We start from the raw sequence: 27771 nt of genomic DNA on the forward strand, positions 1-27771 counted from the left end.
ACAGTTTTGTTTTTTTGTTTTTTAGATTTAAATGCTAAGCTTGTCTCATGGTCTCGGGTTTGACAACATGTGGTGAGGTTATAATCGAGAACTAAATCAGTTTATGTGTGTTACACTTGAATTTGTTCGATTTTTATTTACGCCCTGTGACTAATGTGCGCCTCCTGTGTCAGCAAGCAAAAATTCAAAAATAAAGATGATTTTCCCGATCGTTTAAAAAAAAAAAAGTAATGAAATCAAATAACACTTTTCTTGTGTTTTTATGTTTGCAGGAGGGGTGATGCGAACTTTTAGCCACTTTTATCGTCTACAGTTCCTATATTAATATCGAAACAAATCCGGCATTTATGTTGTTTTATTCATTTGAAATTAAAATTATGAAAATGAAATCACCACCGTCACACTGATCCAAACAGAGATTTATTAAAACCACAATTATTCAATTAATACACATTAGTTCATCTTAAGGAGACTGACATCATTAGCTACGTCTTGACAAAATGTTTCATACACACACACACACGCGCAACGGCATACACACTTTGTAGAGATCCACGGATATATATTTTTTTTATTTGAACAATTTACATTGTGCGTGTATCCACATATGTACAAAATCCATTTATTATGATACATTTAATTTCAAACAAAAAATAAATAAAACAAACAGGCCTACTTATTAAAATCCACAATTTTTAACAACAAAAAAGAAAGAGGCCTTTGATGTGCAAGTGAAAAAAGTTTCCTCCGAGACTAAAAATATAGGCTATTTTGTGAAGGGGAGAAATGTGCTGCTTACAGTTGGTCCCATATAATTTTGTACGCACATTATATCTATTTATATAGTTTGTATATATAATACTGAATAGTACACACAAATTCAACGGTAGCTGAAAGATCTCTCACAAAACTCGAGTTATACATCCTTGACAAACGCTACATAGACTTGTTTGTTGACACAATGAAACCACAGTCAGAAAAAAGATGAAAGAAAACTTTGAAAAACGAGTCACACAGTTGTGACGTTGGTGACTAGGTGTTTATATTGCACATCGGTACTTACATAAAAGTTTAAATCACTAGATTGTAATTTGTCTGCCTCACAAATCTCACAACTGTTTTGATTTGTCGGTCGGATTGTAACCGGTCTAAGTGCACTCCGGGCCGGAGGACTCTTCTGACAAGGACCGCTGTGCTCTGAAGGGGTCAAACCCATTCTCATCTACCGACAGGCAATTCCCTGCCGAACTGTAACCCTTCTTCTTCGCTCTCCTCTCCTCCATCTTGATTGTGTCGTACAGCCCCTGCGGAGCTTCGTCTAGCAGGTTATCTCTCTCTGAGTAGGACGGTTTCATTTGGCACACGTTGCGCAGCAGCAGCAGGGCTGGTGCGTAAAGCACATTGACAAGACCCATACCAAGATTAAGTTGTACAAAACCGAGACTGTGCACTATCTGCCCGGCTACTATGGGACCCATAGCATAAGCGACAGAGTAGGAAATATCTGCAATAGCATAAACACTACCATACACAGAAACATGACGCACATCAACTAAAAATGCAAGTGTGGGCAGCAGGGCAGTGTCTACCAGCGCTATGCCAAAACAGATGCCGCACAGCGGGGCGATAAGCTGCCCAAAAGTTTTGCATGCGGGAACTGTGCAGGAGCTCGCCCCTATGATAACCATGCCCACAGCTCCGTAAAACCACTGCAAATTTGGATGTTGTGCTGCCAATTTAACCGTTATGTAAACACCGAGAACGTGAGGGAAGAAGGCTGGGAGCCAGGTGAGCCCCATTTCCCACTGAGATGAGTGCATGGTGGTTTCCATCCAGTTGGCTATAGTTGGCTCTAGAAAGGCAAGGGGGATGTTACACACTGTCAGTGCCCCGGCCACCACAGCTATGTAGGGATCAATCATGAGTCTGTATATGGGGGTGCCGACTGGCATGTTCTCTCTAGTCCTGTTAGAGAATGGCTTGATCACGGTCAGTAGCATTAAGCCATCCGCCAGGCAAATGCAGGCGAGCACGATGAACGGCACTCGTTTGCCGACAAACTCGTACAGGACGCCCCCGAAGGGAGGCGCCACCAGACTCCCGAAAGAGATGAACGCCAGAGCAATGCCGAGCGCCCTGCTTCTCTCTGCCTCCTCCGTGTATTTGTCAGCTATCATTGCGATTCCAGAGGTGTCTGCGAAAGCAGAACCGAGACCCTGCAAACTTCTGGCCATAAAGAGAGTCGCGTAATTCTCCCCGAAAGCGAAGATGCAGGTAGAGACAAACATGACAGTCAGTCCAATTAAAAGTGGAATGTCATATCCCACCCGGTCTATGAAAGTTCCCGACAGGGGGTTAACTAAGAGCTGGAGGATGGCTTTTGATGCAAAAAGTATTCCTATCTGGATATCTAAATTGTCCTTGTTGCTTTTGTCCTGGCTTGTGCTGTTTGCCGAAGTGTTGGGGTGCATCACAACGTGGACGTGTTCTGACTGCTCAAGCTCCAGATCAGCAAGATAGTCTGGAATAATTGGCACGATTACCATGTAGAGCATGTTGTCCAACAGGAGAGCCACGCAAACAATCACCAGTATGATCCGTCTTTGCTGGTGAGGATCCCGCATCGCGGTGCCTAACTGCTTGGTTCTTTCACCCATCTCGGACAGTTTTACAGCGGCTGATTTGGCCAGCCCCGAAGAGCCTCCTTCTCCATCCATGGTGTGCTTTTCTTTAAAAAAAAAGGATTTTCGATTCAAAACTGTATTTGTGCTTCTTCCGTCTGATGCCGATCTTTTTAACACCTCGGATGACTCATTGGTGCTTTCTTTACACTGAAGTAACGCTCTCCGTCCTCACCTCGCCTGTGCGTAAAGGGAGAGGCGCAGATGAACTTGGCTGCCTCATCTGTGAAGATGGTTTTCTTCAGCTTTCTCCTCTTGTCCTCGGTTCAGCCACGTCCGATGATGTTTCATGATCTCCCGAGAAGTGACGTGGTGAAATCGTAGATTTTCTGCACCTTGCAGAGGTTTCAGCTTCTATTCTTACATTTCAAAGTTTTTGTTTGGAGAGATTTTGATAATTATTTGCACAACAGAGAACACTCAATCTCGCTTATCTCTGTTGTCATACCTCCTATCACCTGTGGCACTTTTGCGCTCTGCTCCGAGACCACGAGTGACTCCGTGGCCATTGGTACACATTAACCCGCAGGTTCGGCGCTATTTTAGTCCCTTTTTTTGTCTCCTCTTTTCAGCAAGTGCTATGACGCATCACCAGCTTGCCCCCAAGTGGATCCCTTCTCCACTTGTCTCTTTTATGTTAATCTCCAACCATTGGCAGCAATCACTTCAACCAATAAGAGCTGGTGAGCACTATTACAACGGCGCAGAAGAAAAATCGTTTCGTACTCTCAGTGTGTGACTCTAGACTTTGGAGATATAGAAAAATATATTGCGCTTTGTCATCACCAGTATATACGCACAGGAGACGGTACATGTTTTCAGAATAAAAGTCTATCCATATCAATCGCACAAAACACAACATTTACGACATTTCTTAGACTTGCCAGTAACGTCATTGACCTTATTGTTTAAAGTTACTTTGTCACACTGCCCTTTTCTGCACCCAAAAGACTCCAGTACCGTGGACAGATTCCGCCCCCACGGGCTCTTTAAAAGGCTAAGTTTGAGTCTCTCACTCATTTTTTGAAGCAAAGATACTTTTCATGGCCTTCTTAAAAATGTTGCCTAAACTCCCAAAAGTCATGGCGCTTGTTAACGTTTGCATTTACACGGAATAATGTCGCATGCAGCTCTCTGCGCAGACACTGTGCAGGGTACAAGTTTAACATCGGCGACACCTCGTGGAGAAAATTCATTGGTACAAACAACAGGAGTGGAAATCACTGCATTACCTTTACTAAGTACTACAGTCCTGACATTTTATACAGTTGTAGAATTATTTACAGGCTATTACTACCCAAAGGACCCATTAAAAGAATTTCAATTAAATGCTTTAGTTTCGGTTTCTTTCAAATATTTGTCTTGCGCAGTCCTATTGCTATTTAAGTCTGTTGTTTGTTGTATGACGCTACAAGAGAAACTGCAAAATAATTTTTTTTATATAGTTGTTATTCTTACTTTCTGTCTGTATGTGATTCTAATATATGCATTTTAACAAGACTTCTTTCTGTTTGTCAGTAGAGGGCGATAACGACCTGCAAATGATTAAAATAAACAGGGTGAACAGGGTAGCGCACGCTAAAGGACAGACCACAAGACTGGCACCTCTTCGTTGGTACTAGAAAACTAATATTAATTGAAGTACAGCAATCTGGGTTAAAAAAAAAAGAATAACATTTAAATGTATTAAATTAAAATTTGCTAATACAACAACAACAATAGTAGTAATAATAAGAATAATAATTAGGCTCAAATAGTTCTTGGTCATTCCTTTAAAAAATAATTCTGCTCTATACCTTGGAAACAGGGAATGAGGAGATGGGAAAGGTGGCTCAGAAGTTTTGCACAGGAAAGTGTATGAATATATATGTATGCACTTGAGTTGGATTATTTATTAAATATTGAAGATAAAAAGATTTAAAAAAAGATATAAAGATTAAGCAGCATGTACTTTATGTAAGTGACTGTGCCTAAGTGATTTATATACATATATGTATATGTGTAGGTACACACACACACACACACACACACACACAGATAGAGAGAGAGAGAGAGATAAACATACATATTACATAAACACTTAAAAAAATGTAGAATATTATTGCCTTATACTTCATTCATGCATAATTTAGCAGAGTCAAGAGTTTCAGCCTAATCCTCAGACCTGAATTATGGATGATGACTCGGCCTCTGACGTGAAGACAGTACAACAGAGAGGCTTAATGGATGAGACTAGGGGCAAGGTTTTCTAGATGCCTAGTGACGCAGGCGTGATCTAATCCTTTAAAAATCATTGCATAAAAAATCCACTTCAGATATGTCACATCTTTGACACAGTTCGTGGTCTAATGGCATCAAAATTTATGATAACACTTGTGACCCAGAAACTATTATGAACAGATAGTATTATGTAACACTAAGCCAAGCATCAGAGGTTGGGTTTTACTACCTAACGTGCTTCCTTCCACTCTCTGATATGATCTGACCTCTGGACTGTAGTGTGTAATATTTAATGGAGGGTTTAGTTGCCCTTTGGTTTTCTTCTTTGATAGGCAGCTTTCACCTTTGTCTCTTACATGAGTAAACACATGCTCAGTATTAATGCTGTAAACATGCAGGACTTCACCAGCTAGGTCCATATAGTGTCTCTGGAGGTTTTACAAATAGTGTTTTCACTCAGCCGTCCCTTGTGGCTAAACTTCAAAGATGATTTTTGCATCACTCACTGTTCCTGTTTTTAGATATTTTAGGGCCTTTTAGCAAAGCAAGTGTTCTTCGACCAAAATTCTTCAAAATGTTTCCACCAATTTAATTCAGCTGCACAAATAATTGCTTTTGGAATGATACACTTCCCTTATATTGGCTTGCTGTTTCGGAATTAAACACTATTGTGCCAATTTAAACTAGGATAGAATAGTAAGGGAGGGCATGTAACAAACTGAGGTTCTTTTGAAGCATGCAAAAGAACAATCTTCACAAGTGATTACAACACTGTGGAAGTTATGACGCTTTTTCATTAAGCAAGCCTACGATTGATTGGTGTTGACGTGGTAGGTCAATAAGTGTTTTTTAGAACTGAAGATAATGTTAAAGCAGTGATATCCTCTGTATTTTAGTGACCTAATTTATTTTTCCAGCCAAATATAAATGGCACACAGTAGATTTTTAAGGCTCTTCTTTAAACATCTTGGACTTTTATTTTCTAGGGATGTATTTATTTATTTATTTTTTTAAATTGAAGTTATTATTATCCTCATCCTTATATTAGAGAAAGCTGCCAAATAAGGACAGGCATCATTCTACTTTCTAACAACTGTGAAGAGTAATAAATTTAGCACACCTCTATTTTCTATTAACCGTCAGCTTGCCTGGTGGGTGGATCCCAAATCTTAACGTTTCTATTGGATGAAAAGGGTTGTAATCACTTATTTGTTTTGGGGGAAGGCTCAGTCAGGCTTTATCTGTCTGTGACAGGTTCTACTTTCTTCTTGTGAACTTTCTGCTATTACCACAGTGTCTATCTACAGCTCTGACCAAATTAGATCACTAGACCACACACACAATCAGCCAACTGTTTCTAAGAACTTGATGCTGATCTTTTAGTTCTTTAATCTTTCTCAAGAAAAGTCCTGATCGCAGCAGGAGCCGTTGGAGGAAGGACATGATTATGCCAAACATTTAACTCCTCCTAATGAGCAGACCTTGCTCATATACTGGAAGGAAATCCGATGCTAATGAGCAGGCTGCATAACAGCATTCCCGAGGCAGCTTCTGATTAGGCGATGCATTTTTTTTCCCTGCTCAAGCTTTTCAACTTACTTTTATCCCCACTTGTCACATTTTTACATTCAAGAAAAGATACAGAAAAAAATACAAACTCACAAAAACATTGCTAACTTAGCACAATGTTCAGCCTTTTTTTTTTGGTTAGGCATGCTACTCAAAGTGCAGCTGAAGCAAATGGGAATGCCATTTAATTTGCAGGTATTGTCACTGTTCATACTGTACATTAGTTCTGAGTTGACTCAAATCTTCTGTCTGTCTGCACTATTAAAAACAAAAACGTTCCAATAGCAACTTTAAGAGATGCCTTACTGGGGTAAAAATTATGACTTTATGCAATTCAACATTTAAATGCAGGGGTTCGTCATTCTAATTTAAGCAGCCAACAGTCTAATTTCAGAACTGCTTCACTGTTGCTCATTAGGCTGAGTCCTTCTCCCTTAAAGAAGGCTGCCATTTGATGGTGAGAGAGTTTAATCCCCTTACGACCAGCCTGCGGGCAACAACGTCACACCTCGGAGGTTAGTGTGACAAGGATCGTCTCACAGTGGATTATTTCTGCTGTGGATACATTTAGCATCAGAGCTGGAGTTGTTTCTTCTACAGCAGAAATGGCAAACTAATTTTACATCGTGGGCCCACATATAGCCCACTTTGATCTGAAGCGCCTTGAGGCGACTTTTGTTGTGATTTGGCGTTATATAAATAAAATTGAATTGAATTGAATTGAATTGAAGTGGGCCGAACCAGGGAAACCCCTCCATTTGTCAGTGTAAAGAAGTTTATATAGACATTTAATCCAATTTAATACAGGGAAAAGAAGTGCAAATTCAGCAGTACAACTCAAGTTTTTCTACACAATAAAGAAATGCTGACATCTGTGAGCATGTCTAAAATGACATAAAAAGATAAATCTAAATTTACTCTAAAGCTTAACATAAATTTCTTTAGCAGATAGCGATAAAACCGTTTTTTTTGTGTTTTGTTATTGTTTATCTATTACTTAATTACTTTGATGTAGTATGAATGGCAGTAAAGGAGGTCCCTTATTAGTAGGAAAAACTGTAAAACAGTTAAAAATCCAAAATCTATGCCCTCCTTCACATTTTCCAAAGTCATCAAGTGGGCCGGAATAGAGTCCTTGATGAGCCAAATCTGGCCCCCAGGCCTTATGTTTGACAGCCCTGCTCTACAGTATGTGCACCTTCTGTGGTGATCTTTGGAATATACGTGGCTTAGTAACTCAACCCACAAAGACATTTCATTGCTGGTTTTATGAAATTGCCAAGCCAATATAGGGTCACTGCAAAAAAAATCACTCATTTAATCTGTTACAGGTACACAGCAAATTCAAAAGTGTTAAATGTTTTGGTGTTAGTAGTCTTAGAGTTAATTTTACTCTAAGTAGAGTCACATGCTTTTAATGTAACTCTGAGGTGTAAAATGATAGTAGTTAAAATCGAGTGTTAATAATGAGTGTTTCTATTTCAAATCTGGAGGTGTTACAATGGAAACATTAACTCTTGACCTCTTAACTCTGAACTCCTACAGGGGCTATGACACTAATAGAGTAAATTCACAGACTCCGCCCCCAGCACGGCTCCGATCGAAGCTGAAGTGAAGCCGTTTCAGAACATTTTGCTCTACATATTTGAGTTGTTTGCCATGCTTGGTAAGTCATTTTTTCAAAGATTGTTTCAATTATTATTATTAGCTTTTACTTCTGTGGCTCTTTGGAGTTGAGACAAAGCTGTGTGAAAGGCATTAGCCATGTTGCTCGCTGATAGCACCGCTCGCTGTTTTAGCTAGCTGAAAGGTATTGTTTTCGGCAAATACCACAGCCTTGAAAAAAAGCTTGCATGTGAATTTTCGGTTAAATTTTTTGGTCAAATACACTTAAAACAATGTCTAGAATGTGAAATGTTGGTATAATGGTGCTACTTGAAGCCTGAAAACGATCTCCCATAAAAAACGAGCAAACAGCAGTAGCAGACGTCCTGACTGGTTCTACGTTAGCATTTAGATCCCTCCAGAGTTTTGTGCACACGGTTTAGGTAAAAATGAAAAAGGTTGAGGTTTTACATTTAGTTCAGTATTACCTGTTGCCTGTGTCCTTGTCTTTTGGGAAAATACTTTACACAAGTAATGGCTCAAAAAGGATTTCTTTTTTTTTTTATTTATTTTTTTTTTTACTGTGCTGCAATTGATTTGTGCCATTAATTAGTGTCAACTAATTTTTATTCAATCTCCACATAGGATATGCTTGTGAAGATGGAATATGGGGGAGAGCAGAAGTGCGTTGAAGTTCCACAAAGTGATGAATGAAGGACATGCATATTGTATTTTGTATTTATTGAAATAAGTGATGAGAATGCTGTTATTTGCATTTACCAGCTCACCTATGTCAGACCTTTTGATAAACGAAATTCTAATGAAAGTGAGAACATGTACACTGTTACATCTTTCAGAAAATGTTTTGAAATTGTGGTGCACAGTTCAGAATAAATGTTTTTCAAAAACCATTGCGTCTTTTTAGTAAATGTTTATTTCCAAAAGAAATTTCTAGAAGTTCAGAACAGTAAAATTCCCGCTTTTTAGAATGAATTAGAAGATAACTCTTACGTAGTTAAACTAAAATACTCTTTGAGAGTTAATATATAAACTCTTAACACCAAGTGTTAAATTATCAACTCCAGACAGATTTGGTGTTTAACACTAAATCAGAGTTAACATACCAACTCTCCAAAAAGAGTTAAATTAACACTCTCTGGTGTGGACCCATATAGACACTTTAAAAGTGTTGAAATCAAATCTGACAGTGTTAATTTGGACATGCTGGATTTGCTGTGTAGGATTATGTGTTCCTGCTCTGAAGCGTCTATTCATGTGCATGCAGACAGAAAATGCAAATGCTTGCCTATTTACTAAAAAAAAAACTACAGCATTTGTTTTAGAACTATTCGGCGCACTGAAAAGTAAAAACAAAATTGTTAAATATGTTTAAATATATCTGAATATGTCATCAAATTTAGCTCAGTGTAGGTTAATATGAAATGAAGACAAAACATTACCAAACTCTGTGTAGTTTAGTGTATGCATTTCCTAATTTAGACAAGTAGCTATCCTGAAATGAGATTAAGTCCACGTCGCCTAAGAAGGAGCTTAATTGCGCAACGGGCTTAACACAGTAAATATTTCCTCACTGTACAGAGGGGCTGTATTATTTAGCTGTCTACAAAACAAAACCACTATTAAAATATCTGCTTATTAAAATACTTTCGATTTGACACTGACATGTGATAAAAGGCACATTTCTGCTTGCAGCAATTAGGCTTCTTGCTTACAAGCATCTCCATTAATCGGATTAAAATAGAAAGCGCAAACAGCAGAAGAGGAGCAACATCTGTGTTTATTGTCAGTGGATTCACGTGGATGCTTGAGCAGTGCAGGTTAAAGTCAAGCTGCTGAAAGAAAGAATGCATGAACATTTAAGCTAAGTCCAACATGAGGTATGGTGGCTCCAAGCAAACAGACCGTCCTGTAATGTCATGTACTGTACAAATATGAAATATGAAAATAACACAACTGTACATCTCTGACCTGGCAATGTTTATTTCAAAACATCCTACTACGTTTGAATGAGGAACCTATCATGAAAGCAGTTGATGATCTTGGATTTTCGCCCGATTTTGCTGGGTTTTCTTTTACTTTGACTTCTTAATATCTGGTTCAACAATCTTCTGTCCAGTGAGGAAATGCCAAACTCCCCCTCGGTAGAACTCATTTCCAAATGAGTAGAGGAGAGCGTTAAATATAGGATTTGTCTTTGCAATAACTGGAAGCATCTACAAGGGCAAAGGCACACAAAAAAGCAAAGGTTTAAGTTGTCTCACATACTATGGCAAGTGTGACATTAAAATGATTGACTCCTTTCATTTTCTTGCTTGTGGAATAAGTCACAAGAATGACGACTGAAACTGCAACTAAGAAACTGTTAAACTAAAAGTCAACAATAATAAGAAGAAAGAGGTGTTTAACTGTTTCATTTTCACATAGTGTTAGGTTGCACAAAACAAAATAAATACATACCATTCTTAGCTTTGGAGAGATGAGCTTCACATTGTCAAAGCAGGCATAGACACACATGATGACATATGGGCCCCAGCACATCAGCAGTACCCTCACAGGCAAACTGGTGTTAAACTGTAAAATAAAGTCCATTGTGTTACATACAACAAGACTTCAAAAACGGAAAGAGTGTGTCACAATAAGTCTAATAATGATAGTGATAATGATCTTATCAAGCTTATGTGTAGTTGCTGAAACAAGAGATGAAGTAGAGATGCATTTCAATGGTTTCATGACCAATGTGGTATGTGGTCAACACAAGGTTAGAATGTGGCATAACTGCTGGATGAATAATTAATAGATAACAGATCACACTTGAATAGGATGGAAACCAACTCAGAGCCTTACATGGGTTGCTTTTCAGACATTCCAACTTATGATTGCCATCTTTTTGAGATCCCCTGCATGAATCGCCACCTTATCACGGTGGAGGGGTTTGTGTTTCCCATTGATCTAGGAGCTATGTGGTTGGGGCAATTTACTCTGGTAAGGTCTGCCATGGCAGACTGTCTGACTCCTTACCTATGACAAAACAGTGGTACACATAACCTATGCAGCGTAACAATCCAGGGGTCCAGTGCTCTCTGCTCGGGATAGGGTTACTGGGGTCCTACCCTGGAGCCAGGCCTGGGGTACAGTCTCGAGGACAATTGTCTGATGGCCAGGCCTTAAGCCATGGGGCCCAGCTGGCGTCAGCTTGAAAAAGCAACATAGGTCCATCCTCCTGTTGACCACCCACAGGAGGGGCCCACAGGAGGTGTTCAGTGCTTAGTGGATTGACTGGCAGTCAGAGCAGAGGTCCTGGTACTCTGATCCCTGGCTCCCAAAACTGGTTTGTGGTAGATTCAATATCACCTCACTTATGAGGGACGAGTCCAAGCTGATATAAATATAGTCGGGCTCACTCAACGTACAACTTGGGGTATGGAACCAGTTTCCTTCTCACTGAGGGGTTTAACTCTGTTCCATTCTGGAGTTTCGGTGAGAATCCACGGTCAGGCTTAATGTTGTTTTTTATACTTGTATCCCTGCGGTTTGCTGCCTGTGTTTTGTGGTTTAGATTAGATCCAGACCGTTGTTTATGCCTATATGCCAAATGACAGTTCAGAGGACCCAGCCTTCTTAGAGTCTCTTGGTGAAGCCCTCTCTAAGTCCGGCTTATTTCTGATTAGTGTTGGACACTGCCAGGGCTGCCCTCTGAGCTTTCTCTCAGGGTTGGTGAGGAGCTTGGTCATTCAACAGGGATTTGGAATAGAGCCGCTGCACCTCCACATCAAAGGGAGCCGGTTGAGGTGGTTTGGGCTGATTAGGATGCCTCCCGGACACCTCCTAGGTGAGGTTTTCTGGGCTTGTAATACAGGGAAGAGGCTCTGGGGCAGACCCAGGACTGGGTGGAGAGATTATGTCTTTGAGTTGGCTTGGGAACATCTGAATGTCCCCCCTAGATGGGCAGGAGGAAGTGGCTAGGGTGAGGGAAATCTGGGCTTATTTGCTTAGACTGCTGTCCCCATGACACCAAGATAAGTACCATGCCTTTAGCAAGCCATAATTTTCATTTTCTATACAAATTAATCATTATCTCACATTTTTGGAGGATTTTCTTCTTTACAACTTTGCTTCAGTTCATTGTCTGTGGACTTTAAGCAAAATAATACAATTTTGGAAATTAACAGAAAAAATAAATAAATACAGAATATTTTTTCAGAGAATGTTTTTCTTGACCTTTCCTCTGTAAATTGCTGTTTTTTTATTCATAACCTTATTCTTGGAAATAATTTTTTGCCTGAGTTTATTATCCTTTTGTACCTGAGAGCTTTAATAATAATAATAATAATGACTATTTTTACCTGCAATGGCCCTAATATTGCAACCGGTCTCACTTCTATGCTCAGCATAAAAAAGAGTGGCATGCAAATAGAAGAATGGAGAAATAATAAGCCTGTTAAAGAATAAATAAAATAAAGAAGAAAAAGAAAAGCACTCACCATCAGGTTTAAAGGTTGTGTTTCATTATGCGTAAAATTAATCTGCTTAAACTCGTGGTTTGATTAGAGCCCCTTTGATTAGAGCAAAATAACATTTAAGCTGCTTTCTTCTACACAGCCAGTGATCAGACTCTTTTGTGCGACTGTCCAATACTTAACAAAACAAAATATTTTGAAGGCACAATTGGATGTGCTAATACACAATGATTTTTAGTAAGACTGCAGCATGTATTACCCGGTGGTGATGGATCTTCTTGAAATGCTTGTAGATCAAATCATAACATGAGTACATGTTAAAAGCTGGGAGCATCAGGTAGAGCACCACCAGACTTAGCATGTAGGTGATGTAGTCCCTGTTAGAAAAATAACCATGAACAATAAAGAATATGGTAAACAGCTGTAAAAGTCTATGTACTTGTTTTCCATGTGAACTGGCAGCTATGAAAACAGAAAACTATTGTCCATGGTAAGATTATCTTTTAATATTTACACATTTACCTGTCCCCTTTGGTGTAGTCCAGCGTGCAGCACGTCCTCATGGGCTCAAAGTCGTAGACGCCCCATCCCAGTAGAGGAACAGCAGACCAGAAGATGGAGAGAATCCAGATGATGCTGCTGATTGTGACAGATGTGGTCCAGAAAAGCTTCTGTCCTACACAGTGTTAATTTTTCAACAGAAAAATCTGATTTAGTTATTTTAAGTTGACTAAATATCACAAGGTTATCGCCGACAAAATATAAAGTCGATTCAGTTGACAAAAATATGAAGAAATATCAAATGTAAACATTTAAGAGTTGCTTCACATGGTTTACAAAGCGGCTTATAAAGCGGCTTATCCCCTGCCCAACATGAAACAAAAAATTAATAAATAAAAAGTTATACCATTTCCCAGGGGCAGATAAAATATGCATGTTTAAGTTTTTTTTAAGACTGACTTTCTCTGAATATCTCATTTCAAATGTGTATAAAACTGCATTAACTAACATTTTGAACACCTATTTGTAGTGCCTTTACTCACTGGTGCAGTACTGGTGATATCTGTCCCAAGCGATTGCAGCTAAGAAACTGATGGATGCCAGTACGGATATCATCCCCTGGAAACCATGATAGGCACAACCATCTTGACCAAATGGCCAGTATCTGAAGAAGACAAAGAAACATGTGTCATACTACAACTTGCAGAAAAATGCGCCTAAAATTACACAAACTTATATATAAAAACAAAGTGCTTAGGTATAAAGGTATACAGCTCAATAAAATAAAATAAAATAACCAGAAACTCTTTGATGTAGAGGCTATTCTGATCACAACCCATCATAATTCATAGGTTGTTATAATTTGTGAAGCACAGAAAGTTTTTCGTCATTGACTTCTCTAATGAGAATTTAAATTGAAAGAAGTCAAAAAGTTTCACAAGTAGTCATATACAGGACATATTAATGTAGATCAACGCAAAATAAGTGTTTAAGTTGAGGAGTGTTATGGCTACATGGTCAACAGTAACCATCGCCATGCAGTAAACGGCATAAATATATGTGACCATATCACTGATGTTAAGACAGTGGTGACAGAAAGGCCCTAACTGCAGCTTTCTAATGCGGGAGTCAACCAGTAGGATCACTCCCTCCATAATTATGAACAATAACGTCATTATCACCATGTAGGGCACATGTGAGGCAAAGCAAAAAGTCAAGCTATCACCTCATTTGTTTTTTTCTTTATCATTTTGTGCACACTAAATTCAAACTGTAAATAAAATCCATAAAGCTTATGTTGTGAAAAGGGAAAAGTCCCAATGTAACACCAAATGTGTCTCTGACCTTGAGCAGAATTTGTGTGAAGTCCCAATAGGTTATCGTTGTATGCAGGTTTCACTAAAATAGGATCAATTCTCTAGAAGGAGAAGTCTTTGAATTGTGAATGGATGGATGCTTTGCCACATATTAAAAGCAGCAGACAACAAGCATATGAAATATCAAATGACTAATTACATTGGGTCAGTATACACATCTGTATCATAATAAGTTGTTGTTTTTGTGTTTCATTATGTTCAACTGCACAAACTAAATAAAGTTTAACTTCATTTTATGATAGCTGTGACACTACGAGTGCAGTGGGTTGCTGGGTTCATGAAGGTGTACTTACAAATTATCCCACTTAAACTTAAATAATTGATTCTAAAATTTGAAAAAGTGGTTAGCTTGATAACTGGATTCCAATTAAACATGTGGACATTTTTACAATAAGCAAAAAATGAGAAGAGAAATGCAAAAACCAAGTTGACTTTACTTAAATAAATGCATTAATTAAAACCCCCCACTGTAGTTTGTACAAAAACAACTGTCTTGCGTAACACTTTACATAATAATTTTAAGGAAAACTCACCGTTCTTAATAGGTCAAGCTGGAAATGTCTCACAACATCAGTACACATTAAGTTTTATAAATAGGAACTACTAATTATTTGATAGCAAGTAGAATTGGGCTGTTTGGTCACTTTCAACATATTTTCTTGCCAAATGTGAACAAAGTAGATTGTGGATTGGATTATGAAACCCCGAGACTTAGTCAGCTTGTGCTGGACAGCTTAATATGAAAACTTCTGCTGAAAGATTTAGATATAAAGTGACTGTAGAAGGCCAGAAAATACATTTCTAACAGAGCATGCCCTGTTTGTTACCTGAGATAGCTTGCATAGGCAGCAGTGAGTCCATTAATATTCAAACTGAGGTCAGCTACAGCAAGGTTGAACACCAGGAAGTTGCTGGGATTGCGCATCTCCCTCACCCTGAGGAAAGAAAGGATGCTGATGGCATTGAGGAAGAATCCCAGCATACCTAAAAGTGAAAACAAAGAATAAATTACGTTTCTATTATTTGGTTTCACATTTAACCTCTAGCTGGATTTGCCTGCATGGCCGATCTTATTGGTTTTGGCCCACAAAGTGTGCAAACAAACAAAATGCAATCTAAGTAGATTTGGTTTGGAACTTTTAACATCTAACTCATTTCCAAGCATTAACCCCCCCCCCCTCCCCCAACAACAAAAACAAGGAATCCCCCTAAAAATACAGCTCTTCCAAATTTATTCATGGTTATCTGGGTCCTTCCTTCTTGTATAACCATACAGCGCGCTTCACTTACCGCCAACAAGGAGTGCTGAACCGAATGTAAACATGTCAAACTCTGTGAATCCCTCCGGTAACGTATATGTTGCCATGATGAAGCACACAAATTAGACTTTGCAAAGAAGACGAGTCGTTTTCCAGCAGCGTAGCCACCCACAGTCTGTGCCACAATAAGGCCTTATAAAGGTGCTTTCACGTGAAAAAGCATGAACGCGCTAATCTTAGCAAAGCCCTCTTTACAATCCCCCGAAGAATGTCCTAACAAGCAGACTTCCTGCACACGTTCTGCAAGTGAGTGGTTGCAAACACTTTGCGAGTTTTCTGCGCAATTCTGTCATATAAAGGCTCTGAAAGTTTATTGCCGAACACTCTGTGGCGAAACCAACCTACAGCTTTTGTAAGCGATAAGAGAAAGGAAACATGGGAAATGTTGTCTTTTAACTTAAAAGAGTGTTGGACTCTTAAGCAGACTTTGACCGGCAGTCTGGACAGTTACACTGATAACTCTTAAATGCCCTTTAGTTTAGGGCTCACCCCACCGATTGGGGTGGGCATAAGAAGACAAGATGAAGCACAGACTAATGTAATAATGGTGTATAAACACATGGGGAGTGGAGAATAGAGGTGGGCGGATCTATTAAATTTTTGGAAATTAAAAAAAAAAACCTCGAACATGCACTTTTTGTATTGACCGTCCTGTCTATTTTATTTATAGTAAATAGCATATTCAAATTACAGACGTTGACCCAAAATGCTTTAGAAAAATAGACCTTTACATTCCAGGTTTCCAAAAAACTCCTTTTAAAAATATATGAACAGCCTAAAGGTGTGTTTTCTTGTCCAAAAAGGTTTAATCTGTTCATCTGGATGTAGCATTATCAGTGGGAGAAATGTTTCATCACTCATCCAAGTGACTTCTTGTGTTAACTAAGTATTGTGGAAAGTACTTATTATAAGCGTAAAAAGGAAAGTTTTCAGACTAATCTTAAAAGTAGAGAAGGTGCCTTTCTCCTGAGTTAAAACTGGGAGCTGGCTCCACAGGAGCCTAAAAGCTGAAGGCTTTCCTCCAATTCTACTTTTAGTTCTTTTTGAAAATCACAAGTGCTCTGTTATGATAACAAGGGAGGTGTTCAAGAGCTTGTATGTGAGAAGAAGGATCTTAAATTCAATTCTGGGTTTAACAGGGAGTCACTGTTGGGTTTTGGATTAATTGGAGGCTTTTCAAGCAACTTTGGGAACAACCGTAAGTTGCTTAATGTCAAGAGCCAGTACCCACTTTCATGACTACATCAGGCTATCTCTTTTCTTTCTGCTGTAAAAACAAAATGTTTTCCAGACCAGCCTACATGTCACTTTTTATTTCCTTTTGGCATAGATTCAGCATGGTACTGGAAAAAATCCTAAGAGATTGTGGTCCATATTGACAAGATAGCATCATAGTTGTTGCAGATTTATTGGTTGCACGTGTGGGATTACAAATATCCTGTTCCACCACATCCCAAAGGTCCGCGATTGTATTGAGATCTGGTGAGTGTGGAGGCCATTTGGATACTTGCTGTCATGTACTTGCTGTCATGTTCAAGAAGGCAGTTTGCGAGGATTTGAGGATCTGTGACATGGCATGTTGTCATCCCATGTCACAGCTGTCCTAAGTTACCTTTGGCTATTGTGGCTGCCTAAACCTTTTAAAATGTAACATTTGGGTAGAGTCTGATTGCACCACTAAGCTTGCCACAGATTACCACAACCTCATTAACTATGAAGTAATGAATTGTCCCAATGGACTTATAATACCCTTTTCTAAACTGTCCATATTGTCTTTTCTGTAAGCTCCGTGTTCAGTCCACACACACAAAAAAGCTATGACATGTGTACTTGTCATCTGCTGGCATCTGCTGCTCTGGAACATTTGGGGCAGTAAAAATGCCAATATTTCACAGATAAATTGAGAAGTTGGAGCATCTGAATCACATCGCAGAATATTTGTGTGCTGCCCTCAATCCCAACAAAAGGCCTAGTGAGGTGTTTGTTAGAAGCTGGTGGAGCAGTGTGATGCCATTCAGGAACATAATGCAATGCCAGTTTCTCAATTTCAAAATATTTAATAGCACAATCTGTTAATCTGCTGGGGCTGAGTGTGAAGAAAATAGGCTTAAAATATGAGCATTGAAGTAACTAAAGAGCGTTTTGAGGTTGAATAAGTTTTAGTCCAACAGCATTTACCAGCTGCATTACGACCTGCACTGCCAGACTTAACATAATGCCAGAGATCAGGACTGTAGCTTTCTTTAATTTAACTGTTTAATTAACATCATCTCAGTCATAGAGTATTCGTCGTGTTTAGCCGCATACAAATGAAACTGTGGCATAAAACACGAGGCTACAACTCCCTACAAAGGCTAAACATTGATCCGTTGACAAATAGTTAATTACTGCAGCATAATCTGTTGGTTTTGCAATGAAACAAAGGCTTTATTGTTGAAACTCCATTTGAACAAATGACCAGGAACTGAAAGCATTTTTAAAAATATATTTCCTAATTTAAAACTAGAAGCAGTTAAATAGGATAACTCCTATTTTCTAGACACTGGTCTTTTTATACCTTTTTCTCATAAACAGCTCAGATGGAAATGCCCCCGACCCCAGTGCACATACAGGCGCCAATATACTGTGTTTACATATAGCACCTACTTTAGGTATTGTACTTTCAGGCATGTGAAAAGAAAAGTTTTCACAGGACTCTGCAATCCTGTGAAAAACTAAGAACACCCAATGAGCAAGAGCTAGAACCACCGTTATAAACAATAATAGTAATAGTTTTCTGTGTGATTTTATGAGTCTTTCATGTTATTGTGGAGGAATTTTATCCCACCCCTCTTCAAAACAATGCTTCAGCTTACTGAGGTCTGCAGACATTAATTTCTTCACAGCTTTCTTGAGGTCCTAACACAGCATTTCACTTTGACTGGGCTATTGCAGCATCTTGATTCTTTTCTTTTTCAGTCATTTTCTTGTAGATTTGCTCGTGTGCTTGGGATCATTGTCCTACTGCATGACCCAATTTCAGCCAAGCTTCAGCTGTCGGATAGATGGCCCCAAATTTGACTGTAGAATACTTTGTATTGCTTGGTAGACAGAGGAGTTCATGAACTGGTCATGGACAGGATTTCATGAACTGTGCATTTTGGCAAATATCTTTCCTTCCCTGTTGAAAGGATATTGTTTTAGAAGTCTTATTATTTCTTTAGTGTGCAGGCTGCCGTGTTCTTTTTTTTTCTTTTTTAGCATAGAAGAGGCTTTCTCCTTAAAATTTGTTACCTGAATGATCCTGATGAGGAAACTGCCAAAACATCTGCTTTTATAGAGGTGCTCAAACTTGCTGATTGTGACAAATCAAGAGCGTTTGACTGTCAGCCCCTTGCTGCTACTTGCCTTCTTAATTCTTTTGTTTTCAAATAAAATCTATGCATAGAGTCCTGTGAAAACGGTACATGTTTTTTTTCCCATAATGTAGAGAATTGCTTCCATTTTGACTTAATATTTTTTAAATTAACAATTATATTTATTTAAAATGTATATTTTTGGTAATTAAAAATGAAAAATGTCATTTTGCATCAGTTTCTTTCATTATTATAACTCATCATTATTATAACACGTTGATAGATTAATATTTTTATTGTATTTTAGAATACATACAAATTAGGGGTCATATGGGGAAATGTTATAGGGACAGATGCAGGGTTGGAGGTTTTCCTGTCTGGGACAGCCCTCTTGAAAGAAATGGAACAAAGATGTATTATCAAGAGACTGAGAGATGACTGGATTAAAGGATTTGAAAACCCTGCCGAGCAGCCATGTCTTTAAACCTCTTTACCTGTGAAAAAAACCCTCAGACTGTGACAATACATCTGTCATCCACAAAGTATGTCATACTCAGATAGCCTGCATATGATGATGTATGAATGTACATGTGTTAATAGCACAGAAAAAAAAAAATCACAAAGCATGATGAAATCCAAGTTTTTATTAATGTTCGTTTGGGGGGGGGGGGGGGGGGAGGGGAGTAGATTCATGCAGTCTTGCAGAGATTAGAAATTATCTCCATAAGAAAATTTGTTTTAAAATTGTATTCAAGCCCACTGATTACCTGGATGGAGACAAGCAGTGTAAGTGTTTAACAATTATTTACACTCAGTGACTTCCCACTGCCATCTAGTGGTCGCTCACTGCTATTATTTAACTACAGTCTGTAAATGAAGTTTCTAACAAAAACGACGGTTTGAGGACATTTAAACCTAATCGAGAGAAATTTTTATCACCTTGTGTTTCATATCATAATTTATTCAGTTTGTTTGTTTTTGGTGAAACTTGGTCGATTTACGTGGAGCAGAAAGCCTTGAGATGGATAAAAATGATAAGATACGAATAACGTTTTAAATGTGTTCAGATATTTCCCCATTTACTCGAAGAAAAAAGAAGCAAATGCTCACTCAGGTAGATTTAGCGATTGTAGTTCGTCCACCTGCTACTTCTTTATATTGCTAATTATATATTATAATTGCAGGTAGTTGTGTCATAACTGTCCATCCAATCATTGCTTGGAAAGTATGTCTAAGAATGAAAGTAAAAACGCGGTAACCTATCAGCTTCCAGGAAGCAATAGCCTAATCGTGAGAATGAAAATAACCCAAGTCCTTCCCTAATCCCTGCCTATCCTTTTTATCTCAGGGTTCAGACCAGTCGGAGCAGAGTGGATCTGTGAGCGTGCAAAACGATGCATCCCGCGTCCCGTTAGACCGAGTAGCGGCGCGTGCTTTGTAACTGTAGTTTAGTTGCATAGTGTTCAGTAGCTTGCAAAATGAGTCGACATTTTCCTGCAGCTTTTTGTTTGGCTTTAGTTTTCCTTCCTCTGATGAGCAGTCCGTGTCCTGCCCAGTGCAGCTGTTTCTTTCACAAACTAAGCGACGGATCAAAAGCGAGGTAAACTCTGTGAATTGAATTCAGAGCACAATTGTATTATTATGCTTTGCGATAAAAGTGAGAATATAGCTTTGCTCTATTCAGTGACTCCGTGTGCTGGAATTAACTTGGATTTGTTCCTTAATCCCATTTGCTTATAACTCAAAAATAGTCTGCTACGTTTTTTTTTTTCTTTAATAAACTGAACTTTTTAAACTTATTTTTTTTATTTAAAACTAACGTATAAAATATGCTTTCATCTTGAATTTAAAAGTATCTTTAATATTGTTACTGCTACATGTTCTGTAGAGGTAGTCATATTTTTTTATTGTTATTTTCTTGCAGAAGTGTTCTTTGCAATGATCCGGAAATCACTGTGGTTCCTCAAAATTTCCCAACCGACACGGCAAAGCTCCGCGTTGAGAAGACGGCAATCACACGGATTTCTAGCAGCACCTTCCACTACCTCAACAGTCTGGAGTTTCTCTGGATGTCTTTCAATTCCCTGAACTCCCTGACTCCTGACAGTTTCCGGGGTCTTTACAACCTTAATGAGCTCAGGCTGGATGGCAACTCCCTTACCTCCTTCCCCTGGGAGTCTCTGACAGACATGCCAAACCTGAGGCTCCTGGACTTACACAACAACAAGATCTCCAGCATGCCCGCAGAAGCCATCATGTATATACAGAACATAACCTACCTGGACTTGTCTAGCAACAGTCTCACAACCGTTCCTGGTGAAATTCTCACAATGTGGCTAAGTGTGAAGCCACCCCAGGACGCTGATTCTTCTAAACTAATACTTGGTGAGGATTGAACTTTGATGTATTAAGATTTCTTTGTAATCTGCCTTGTATGAGAGCTACTTCTTTAAAGCTCAGTTAGGGATTAGTCTAAATATACTGTGTGTGCAGTGTGTCAGCTTGTTAGGCTAATTATGTTTATTTATACTCAATCCCAGGTAATGGTCTGGTCTTAAAATGGGTAAAACAACTTAATTTATTGTTTTCACTAATAAAGTCTTTCCATACATTCCTCTGCAGGTCTTCATGATAACCCGTGGCTGTGTGACTGTCGACTCTATGATCTGGTTCAGTTTCAGAAGTCCCCCTCGTCCTCCGTGGCTCTCATTGACACTCGACTGAGATGCGCTGATCCCGAGAGCCTATCAGGGGTTCTTTTCACTGAAGCAGAGCTGCAGAGGTGCCAAGGCCCGCGAGTGCATACGGCTGTGGCTCGTGTTCGGAGCTCACTGGGCAACAATGTGCTGCTGCGTTGCGGCACAGTTGGAGTCCCCATCCCAGAGCTGTTCTGGAGCCGTGCTGATGGCAAGAAAATGAACGGCACCGGTGAGTTTTGTTGAATTTGTTCCAGATGTGCTTAGATTTGATTTATTTCTGTACACGTGTCAATTACATTAAAGTTTTTTTTGTTGTCAATCTGCTTATCTCTGTGGATCTCTACCTTTTTGTTTTTTCAGTTCAGCAAGAGATCTCAAAGGAAGGCATCATTTGGTCGATTCTGAGCGTGCCTGCTGTCTCTTACCGGGATTCTGGGAAATATGTTTGCAAGGCGACCAACTTTGTGGGCACGGCAGACGCTGTCATCTCCTTGGTGATCACAGATTCCTTTCGGTCAGAAGAAGCAGGAGGTGGCGGTGGTGGTACTTCTAAGAGATCAAGGGGGAAGAAAAATGGTGGCATTGGCAGAGCGGCATACCAGGAAAAGCTTATTGCCAGATACGTTCCTCCACCTACATCTACAGCTGCACAGCCCATCATTGAACCTCTTAATGCCAAGGGGGTGACTGGGAAGTATGAGATTGAGAGCTACAGCATCTCTGATGGTGTTTCTCAGGGACGAGGCAAAGGTTCGGATGCACAGAAGCCACTGGACGTGCAACAGGATGCTTTAAGTAACTTATCGGCCAATGCCTCATCGTTACAGCAAGCTCCTGAGAAAAGGATAGTGCGTTCTGTAAAGGTGATTGGTGACACTGACCATACTGTCTCTCTGAACTGGCGAGCCCCTACAGCCACAAATACCACAGAGTTTAGCGTCCTATATGCTATATTTGGTGAGAGAGACATGCGTCGAATCAATGTGGGCTCTGGAAGAAATAGAATCACAATTGACGGCCTTGTGCCAAAGACAAAGTACATTGCCTGTGTTTGCGTCAAAGGTCTGATCCCAAAAAAGGAGCAGTGTGTAATCTTCTCAACCGATGAAGCAGCCAGTGCAAGTGGCACTCAGAAGCTCATTAATGTGGTGGTGATAACGGTGGCATGCGTGATTGCTGTTCCTCTTACACTGATTGTGTGCTGTGGGGCAATAAAGAAACGTTGCCAAAAGCTGCTGGGGAAGCAATCCAAAGAAATACAGGACTCGTACGTCACGTTTGAGACCCTCGGCCCTGGGACCAAAGCTAAGGGGATGGAAGGCGAGTATCTAACGAGGCTAAATCCTGACGAATCCAACAGGCTGCTCTCAGCGAGATCTAGTGTTGACTCAGAGGCCACAGCCAGGACTGAAGGGCTACCTAATGAGTACTTCTGTTAAAACCAAACATATGCCTCAGTTCCCAAAGGATGCACTTTGCACCGCCGTGCTCCACTGTTAGAAAGATTCAAATGATCCTCTTTTTAAAGGGGTATCCAGAGGACACTTGTAGCTCTTTTAGGACTGGATCTTTTCAAATAAATTACAGCCTTGTGGGAGTAAAAGCTACCATTCATTTGGTGGGAAACAACAAAAAGGGAAAATATACACAGTAACACAGTTGTAAATTTACAAGTGGTGTAGAAATAACTTTTTTTAATTCATCGTGCACTTTTAAGAATAAGAGAAAAATCTCTTGATGCCCTAAACTCTCTTAAACCCAATACATTCACTTTTCTTTGTTTTTTCCTAAGATGTAATTTATGCTTTGTGTGAAAATCTTTATTCTACACGTATTTAGGGAAACAATAGTTTATTTAGCCTGTTTTATATGTCAGTATGATGTGAATGTGCCAGGTTTACTGTTGGATGAAAAACCTGAAATACAGTACATTTTGTAATGTGTAAATATTTGTAACCTAAAATATATGTGTATGTATGAATGTACTGTATAAAAATAAATATTTTTATATTGATTTATGCTTACTTTTTTCCTACATCTTTACTTTCTTTAAAAACACCCACACGTATCCCCTGTATCTATAAACTGCTACAAAACATGCTTAAACTAAGTAAATACAATGAATTAATACAGCTGTAGGCAAATCCGAGGCAGTTTTTGTAGCATTAATATGTGAATCACTATAGTTGATACATATAATGGCATAAATTTGGACTAATATTCATATTTTCCATCGGATCAGTCTTTATCATTTTGATTATGTGTGCTCATGGGTGCTCCAGCATCTAAATTACCTACTAGTACAGTCTCTGTATGATGAACTCAGCATTCAAGCAAACTGTAGCAATAAACGACGATTATGATATGCATTATGTAAAAGACATTTCCTGAAATGCTGAACACGTGGCTAATCTGTTTATCTGTTAAATTATAATGCGCACATATAAAAAGCGTGGGTATTAAAGGATATGAAACTGTGTGAAACTGCAGAGCTATAGTGTAGATGTTTGTTTTCACACTCGCTTTGGTATATGCTGATTTGGCCTTTATCAACCTGAGAGACAAACAGTGTTTAGATTATTGAGGTCAGTCCTCTCCGGACATCTGTCTCTGTCTCTGTGCAGCCCTCCCTCTCAGTGTTGCTAAGCCTGACAGGCTCCGGCCCACTTAACACAGATGGGCCTCCTGTCATGTCAATGCTGCTGCTTTAGTGGGGAACAAATAAATTAAATTAGTCTGATGCGAAGCATTTTGGGGTCATATCTGAGACAAGAACTACTATCAAGCCGAACTCATAGCTCTCGACTGAAAAACACTTGTGAATGTTAACTCTTTATGTCCTTTTGAAAAGACCTAACATTGTGTTTAGAAAAAGTGGACCATTGCTATAAATACGCCTGTCTCACATGTCATTTGGCCTCTTAAGGGTTACGTCAAGGGAGATTAAGGTAATGGGCTTTCTTTCACGCAGCCCATGAGCATATCCTGCCCTGACAGGCCTATTTCATATGCGTGTCTAGGATCATGGACGCCTTTTATGTCACATTGCATATCACTTTGGTATTCCAGTTCATCTCTTTTGGATCGTCAACTTGTTTGTTCGGTTGCTCCTGCACAGATGATATCTTAGGAAGGTAAGTGGCCACTAAAAATATGCTACATTGTAAAGCTAGGTTGTATATTTGCTATGAGTCTGTCCTCTTTTGAATAAGTTACGTGCAACAATAAACATTACTTATAGCATGACTAGTGTGAAATGCCCAAATAAACACTATCCAAAATTTGTGTTTAAGCTAAGTGTACTACACCAGTATCTTTGTATAGCACAAATTTTCTTGTCTGTCATTTTAGGTCTTTACTATGTATGGAAACATCCATGGGAGAAATCCCAGTGGACATCCCACATGATTTCATTAAAATCCAAATTGAAAAATCCCACCTGACTGAGTTACCCCGAGGATCCTTCTCAAAAGTGCCTGCCTTGGAGTTCCTCTGGCTAAATTTTAATGAGATCGCTCTGATGAACATGAAAAGCCTAGAGGGGCTCGCTAACTTGACTGAGCTAAGGCTACAAGGGAACAAGCTGACTTCAGTATCATGGACAGCATTTCAGGATACACCAAACCTCAAGATTTTGGACCTAAAACACAATCTCCTGGATGTGCTACCCGAACATGCTCTGAGATATTTACCTGCGCTGACCTACTTAGATTTATCCTTCAATCAGCTTAGTGTCATAGCAAAAGAAGTCTTCATTAATTGGCCCCTTTCCCAAATAGCTGAGAAAGCCTGGGCAAAAGAAGGGATGGTGTCAAATGTGGTTTTGGGGCTGCATGATAATCCCTGGTTGTGTGACTGCCGCCTCAAAGGCTTTGTGGAGTTCACCAGGGCAGTCAGCCCTCCCATCATCCTGATGAACTCTTATCTGATGTGTTCAGGTCCAGCTCTCAAAGCTCACAAGTTTTTCCATGAGATTCAGTTAAAATCATGCATGAGGCCAGTGACCTCTGCCCCAGAAACCAACATCACTTTACCTCTGGGAGCAAATGCAACCCTAACATGCTTAGTGAAGGGCAGGCCAGAGCCGACCATTCAGTGGCTGTACAGTCTGAAGATTATAAGAGGATTTGTTGGTAAGATTTTTTTTAATCACTACCATCCATTAAATTGTTGTGAACCTGCTGTTGGAGCACTTAGCGAAGTATATATAGTGAACTCCCAGGCTGCAGTGTTTTGAAAGAGACAATACTTACTGCATAATATCAGAATACCTGAGCATGTCATTACCAGATGAAAAAAAATCCTGTGATTTGCTCTGATGCTCTGTTTTCACCTTGCAGCATCACAGACAAACATCGATGAGGAGACCTTCTCTTCCCAGCTCCTGATCCCCTCTCTTCATCTGGCAGACCGAGGACTCTACGCCTGCACGGCCAACAATTTCATTGGCAACTCCTCTGTCAACATTACAGTTAACATCGCCTCTTCTGATTCCTCCCTTCCTCTCCTACCACCTGTCCCTATGCTGTCATCTGAGGAGAATGCCTACATTGAAATACACATAGCCAAACAGACAGTTTATGGAATCACCCTAGAGTGGCACGCAGCAACTGAAAACCCTGCAGAAACTTGGTTCACCATCCACTTTGGCAAATATGATTCACCAAAGAAGGAAATGATCTACATTGGCCCGGGCATCAACAGTTACTCGGTCAGTAATCTGCTTCCTGTCACCAAATACGAGGTGTGTGTGACCCTGAAGAACCACCCACCAAGGGAAGGTCAGTGCATTGTGTTTGTAACAGGAAGTGACATTAGTGAGATGGAGCAGAAAGAAAGGTTAATCCACATTATAGTTATTGTGTGCGCAATGGTGCTGGCTGTGCCGGTTGGCATGTATGCCTGCACCACAGAGGCCAGGTTCAGCTGTGTGGACCGGTTTGTGGATCTGTGGAGGATGCACAGAATGCATGATGAAAACCTGCAGGAGGGGGCGAGGCAGGGCACTTTTGACAGCCTGCAGGCAACCAGCGATGAAGCTTTGTGCAAAGGTTCGGTGGAAAAGCCAACAAAGAGACGGAGGTCTGAGGATAAGTGCAAAAGAGGAAGTGCAGCTTATCTGTACTAGCATCAAAGTCAAGAACTGCATTCATAATACATTTCTACATGAAGTTTATTTGTAGTTTAAGTTTGTGCCTCTAAATGTATGTGTTGCAGTTGAATTACAAAGCTAGGTATACTATTTTCTAAAATACATGCACCATTATTTTTCTGGTTCACACTTTGAAGACTCTTCTGACCATGTAAGTAAAAACATTAAAAAAAAAAAAAAAAAAAAATTGAATTGTACATTTATTATGTGGTAAAATAACATATTTGTTCATGGGGTAAACATTTTTTCCCTTTCAGTGTTGGGCTTTTGTTATAATTCCTCTTTTTGACTTTGCTGCTTATATAAACTCAGATGCACACATCCACTTTGAATGTATGTATATTGCAAGCTGTCACCTGAAAATGCAGATGCCTTTCTTCCTTGTTAAATGGAGGGTTTATCTTCTATTTTAGTGTCACTTTGTGAAATAAAAAAAAAATCATGTGTAATTAAGTTATCATGCAGTACTGCAATATGATGTTGTGGATTGTACGTGTGCTTCTGGCCTGCTTTGATTTACTTTGTCTTGAAAATGTTTTTAATCTTTTTGTGTTTTCTCTTAAGGACTGCAAAGCTATGACTGAATGAAATGCGTTTGATGCAGATTAAAAAGAAGTCAAAGACAAACGCTGAGACATACTCGGATTTTTTATCACAATCACTCAGAGGATTTGTTACGTAAGCTGTATTTTCCCATGAATTTATACATACACTGTTAAGCAGATTAAAGTGATTTTCTATCTGAATCCTAGTCAGCAGAACATGATATTTCCATTTAATGCCTCTGAGCTGATTGTGTCCACACGGTGACTGTACTTTCACATGATTTTTACATG

General features: G+C 39.4%; 4 protein-coding genes across 4 annotated transcripts; 2 read left to right on the plus strand and 2 right to left on the minus strand.

The window, feature by feature from the left end:
• Window positions 1–401: 401 nt before the first annotated feature.
• On the minus strand, window positions 402–3366 carry slc18a3b (solute carrier family 18 member 3b). Its single transcript, XM_085169768.1, has one exon. The coding sequence runs from the start codon at window positions 2715–2717 to the stop codon at window positions 1149–1151; it is 1569 nt and encodes a 522-aa protein (XP_085025894.1). The 5' UTR covers window positions 2718–3366; the 3' UTR covers window positions 402–1148.
• Window positions 3367–9855: 6489 nt separating this feature from the next.
• On the minus strand, window positions 9856–16093 carry rgrb (retinal G protein coupled receptor b). The gene is made up of 7 exons (XM_085169778.1): window positions 15721–16093; window positions 15258–15414; window positions 13597–13718; window positions 13076–13229; window positions 12813–12930; window positions 10554–10667; window positions 9856–10309 (listed from the first exon to the last, which is right to left on the minus strand). The coding sequence occupies exons 1-7, from the start codon at window positions 15794–15796 to the stop codon at window positions 10169–10171; spliced, it is 882 nt and encodes a 293-aa protein (XP_085025904.1). The 5' UTR covers window positions 15797–16093; the 3' UTR covers window positions 9856–10168.
• A 4323-nt stretch (window positions 16094–20416) lies between these two features.
• Window positions 20417–23797, plus strand: lrit1b (leucine-rich repeat, immunoglobulin-like and transmembrane domains 1b). The gene is made up of 4 exons (XM_085170553.1): window positions 20417–20684; window positions 21009–21469; window positions 21707–22012; window positions 22144–23797. The coding sequence occupies exons 1-4, from the start codon at window positions 20563–20565 to the stop codon at window positions 23220–23222; spliced, it is 1968 nt and encodes a 655-aa protein (XP_085026679.1). The 5' UTR covers window positions 20417–20562; the 3' UTR covers window positions 23223–23797.
• Window positions 23798–23893: 96 nt separating this feature from the next.
• On the plus strand, window positions 23894–27562 carry LOC146512562 (leucine-rich repeat, immunoglobulin-like domain and transmembrane domain-containing protein 2). Its single transcript, XM_085170555.1, has 3 exons — window positions 23894–24917; window positions 25135–25916; window positions 26124–27562. Exons 1-3 carry the CDS (start codon window positions 24808–24810, stop codon window positions 26909–26911), a joined length of 1680 nt encoding a protein of 559 aa, XP_085026681.1. The 5' UTR covers window positions 23894–24807; the 3' UTR covers window positions 26912–27562.
• The last annotated feature ends 209 nt before the right edge of the window (window positions 27563–27771 follow it).

Source organism: Neolamprologus multifasciatus, chromosome 8 (assembly GCF_963576455.1).
Source record: "Neolamprologus multifasciatus chromosome 8, fNeoMul1.2, whole genome shotgun sequence".
Taxonomy (NCBI): domain Eukaryota; kingdom Metazoa; phylum Chordata; class Actinopteri; order Cichliformes; family Cichlidae; genus Neolamprologus; species Neolamprologus multifasciatus.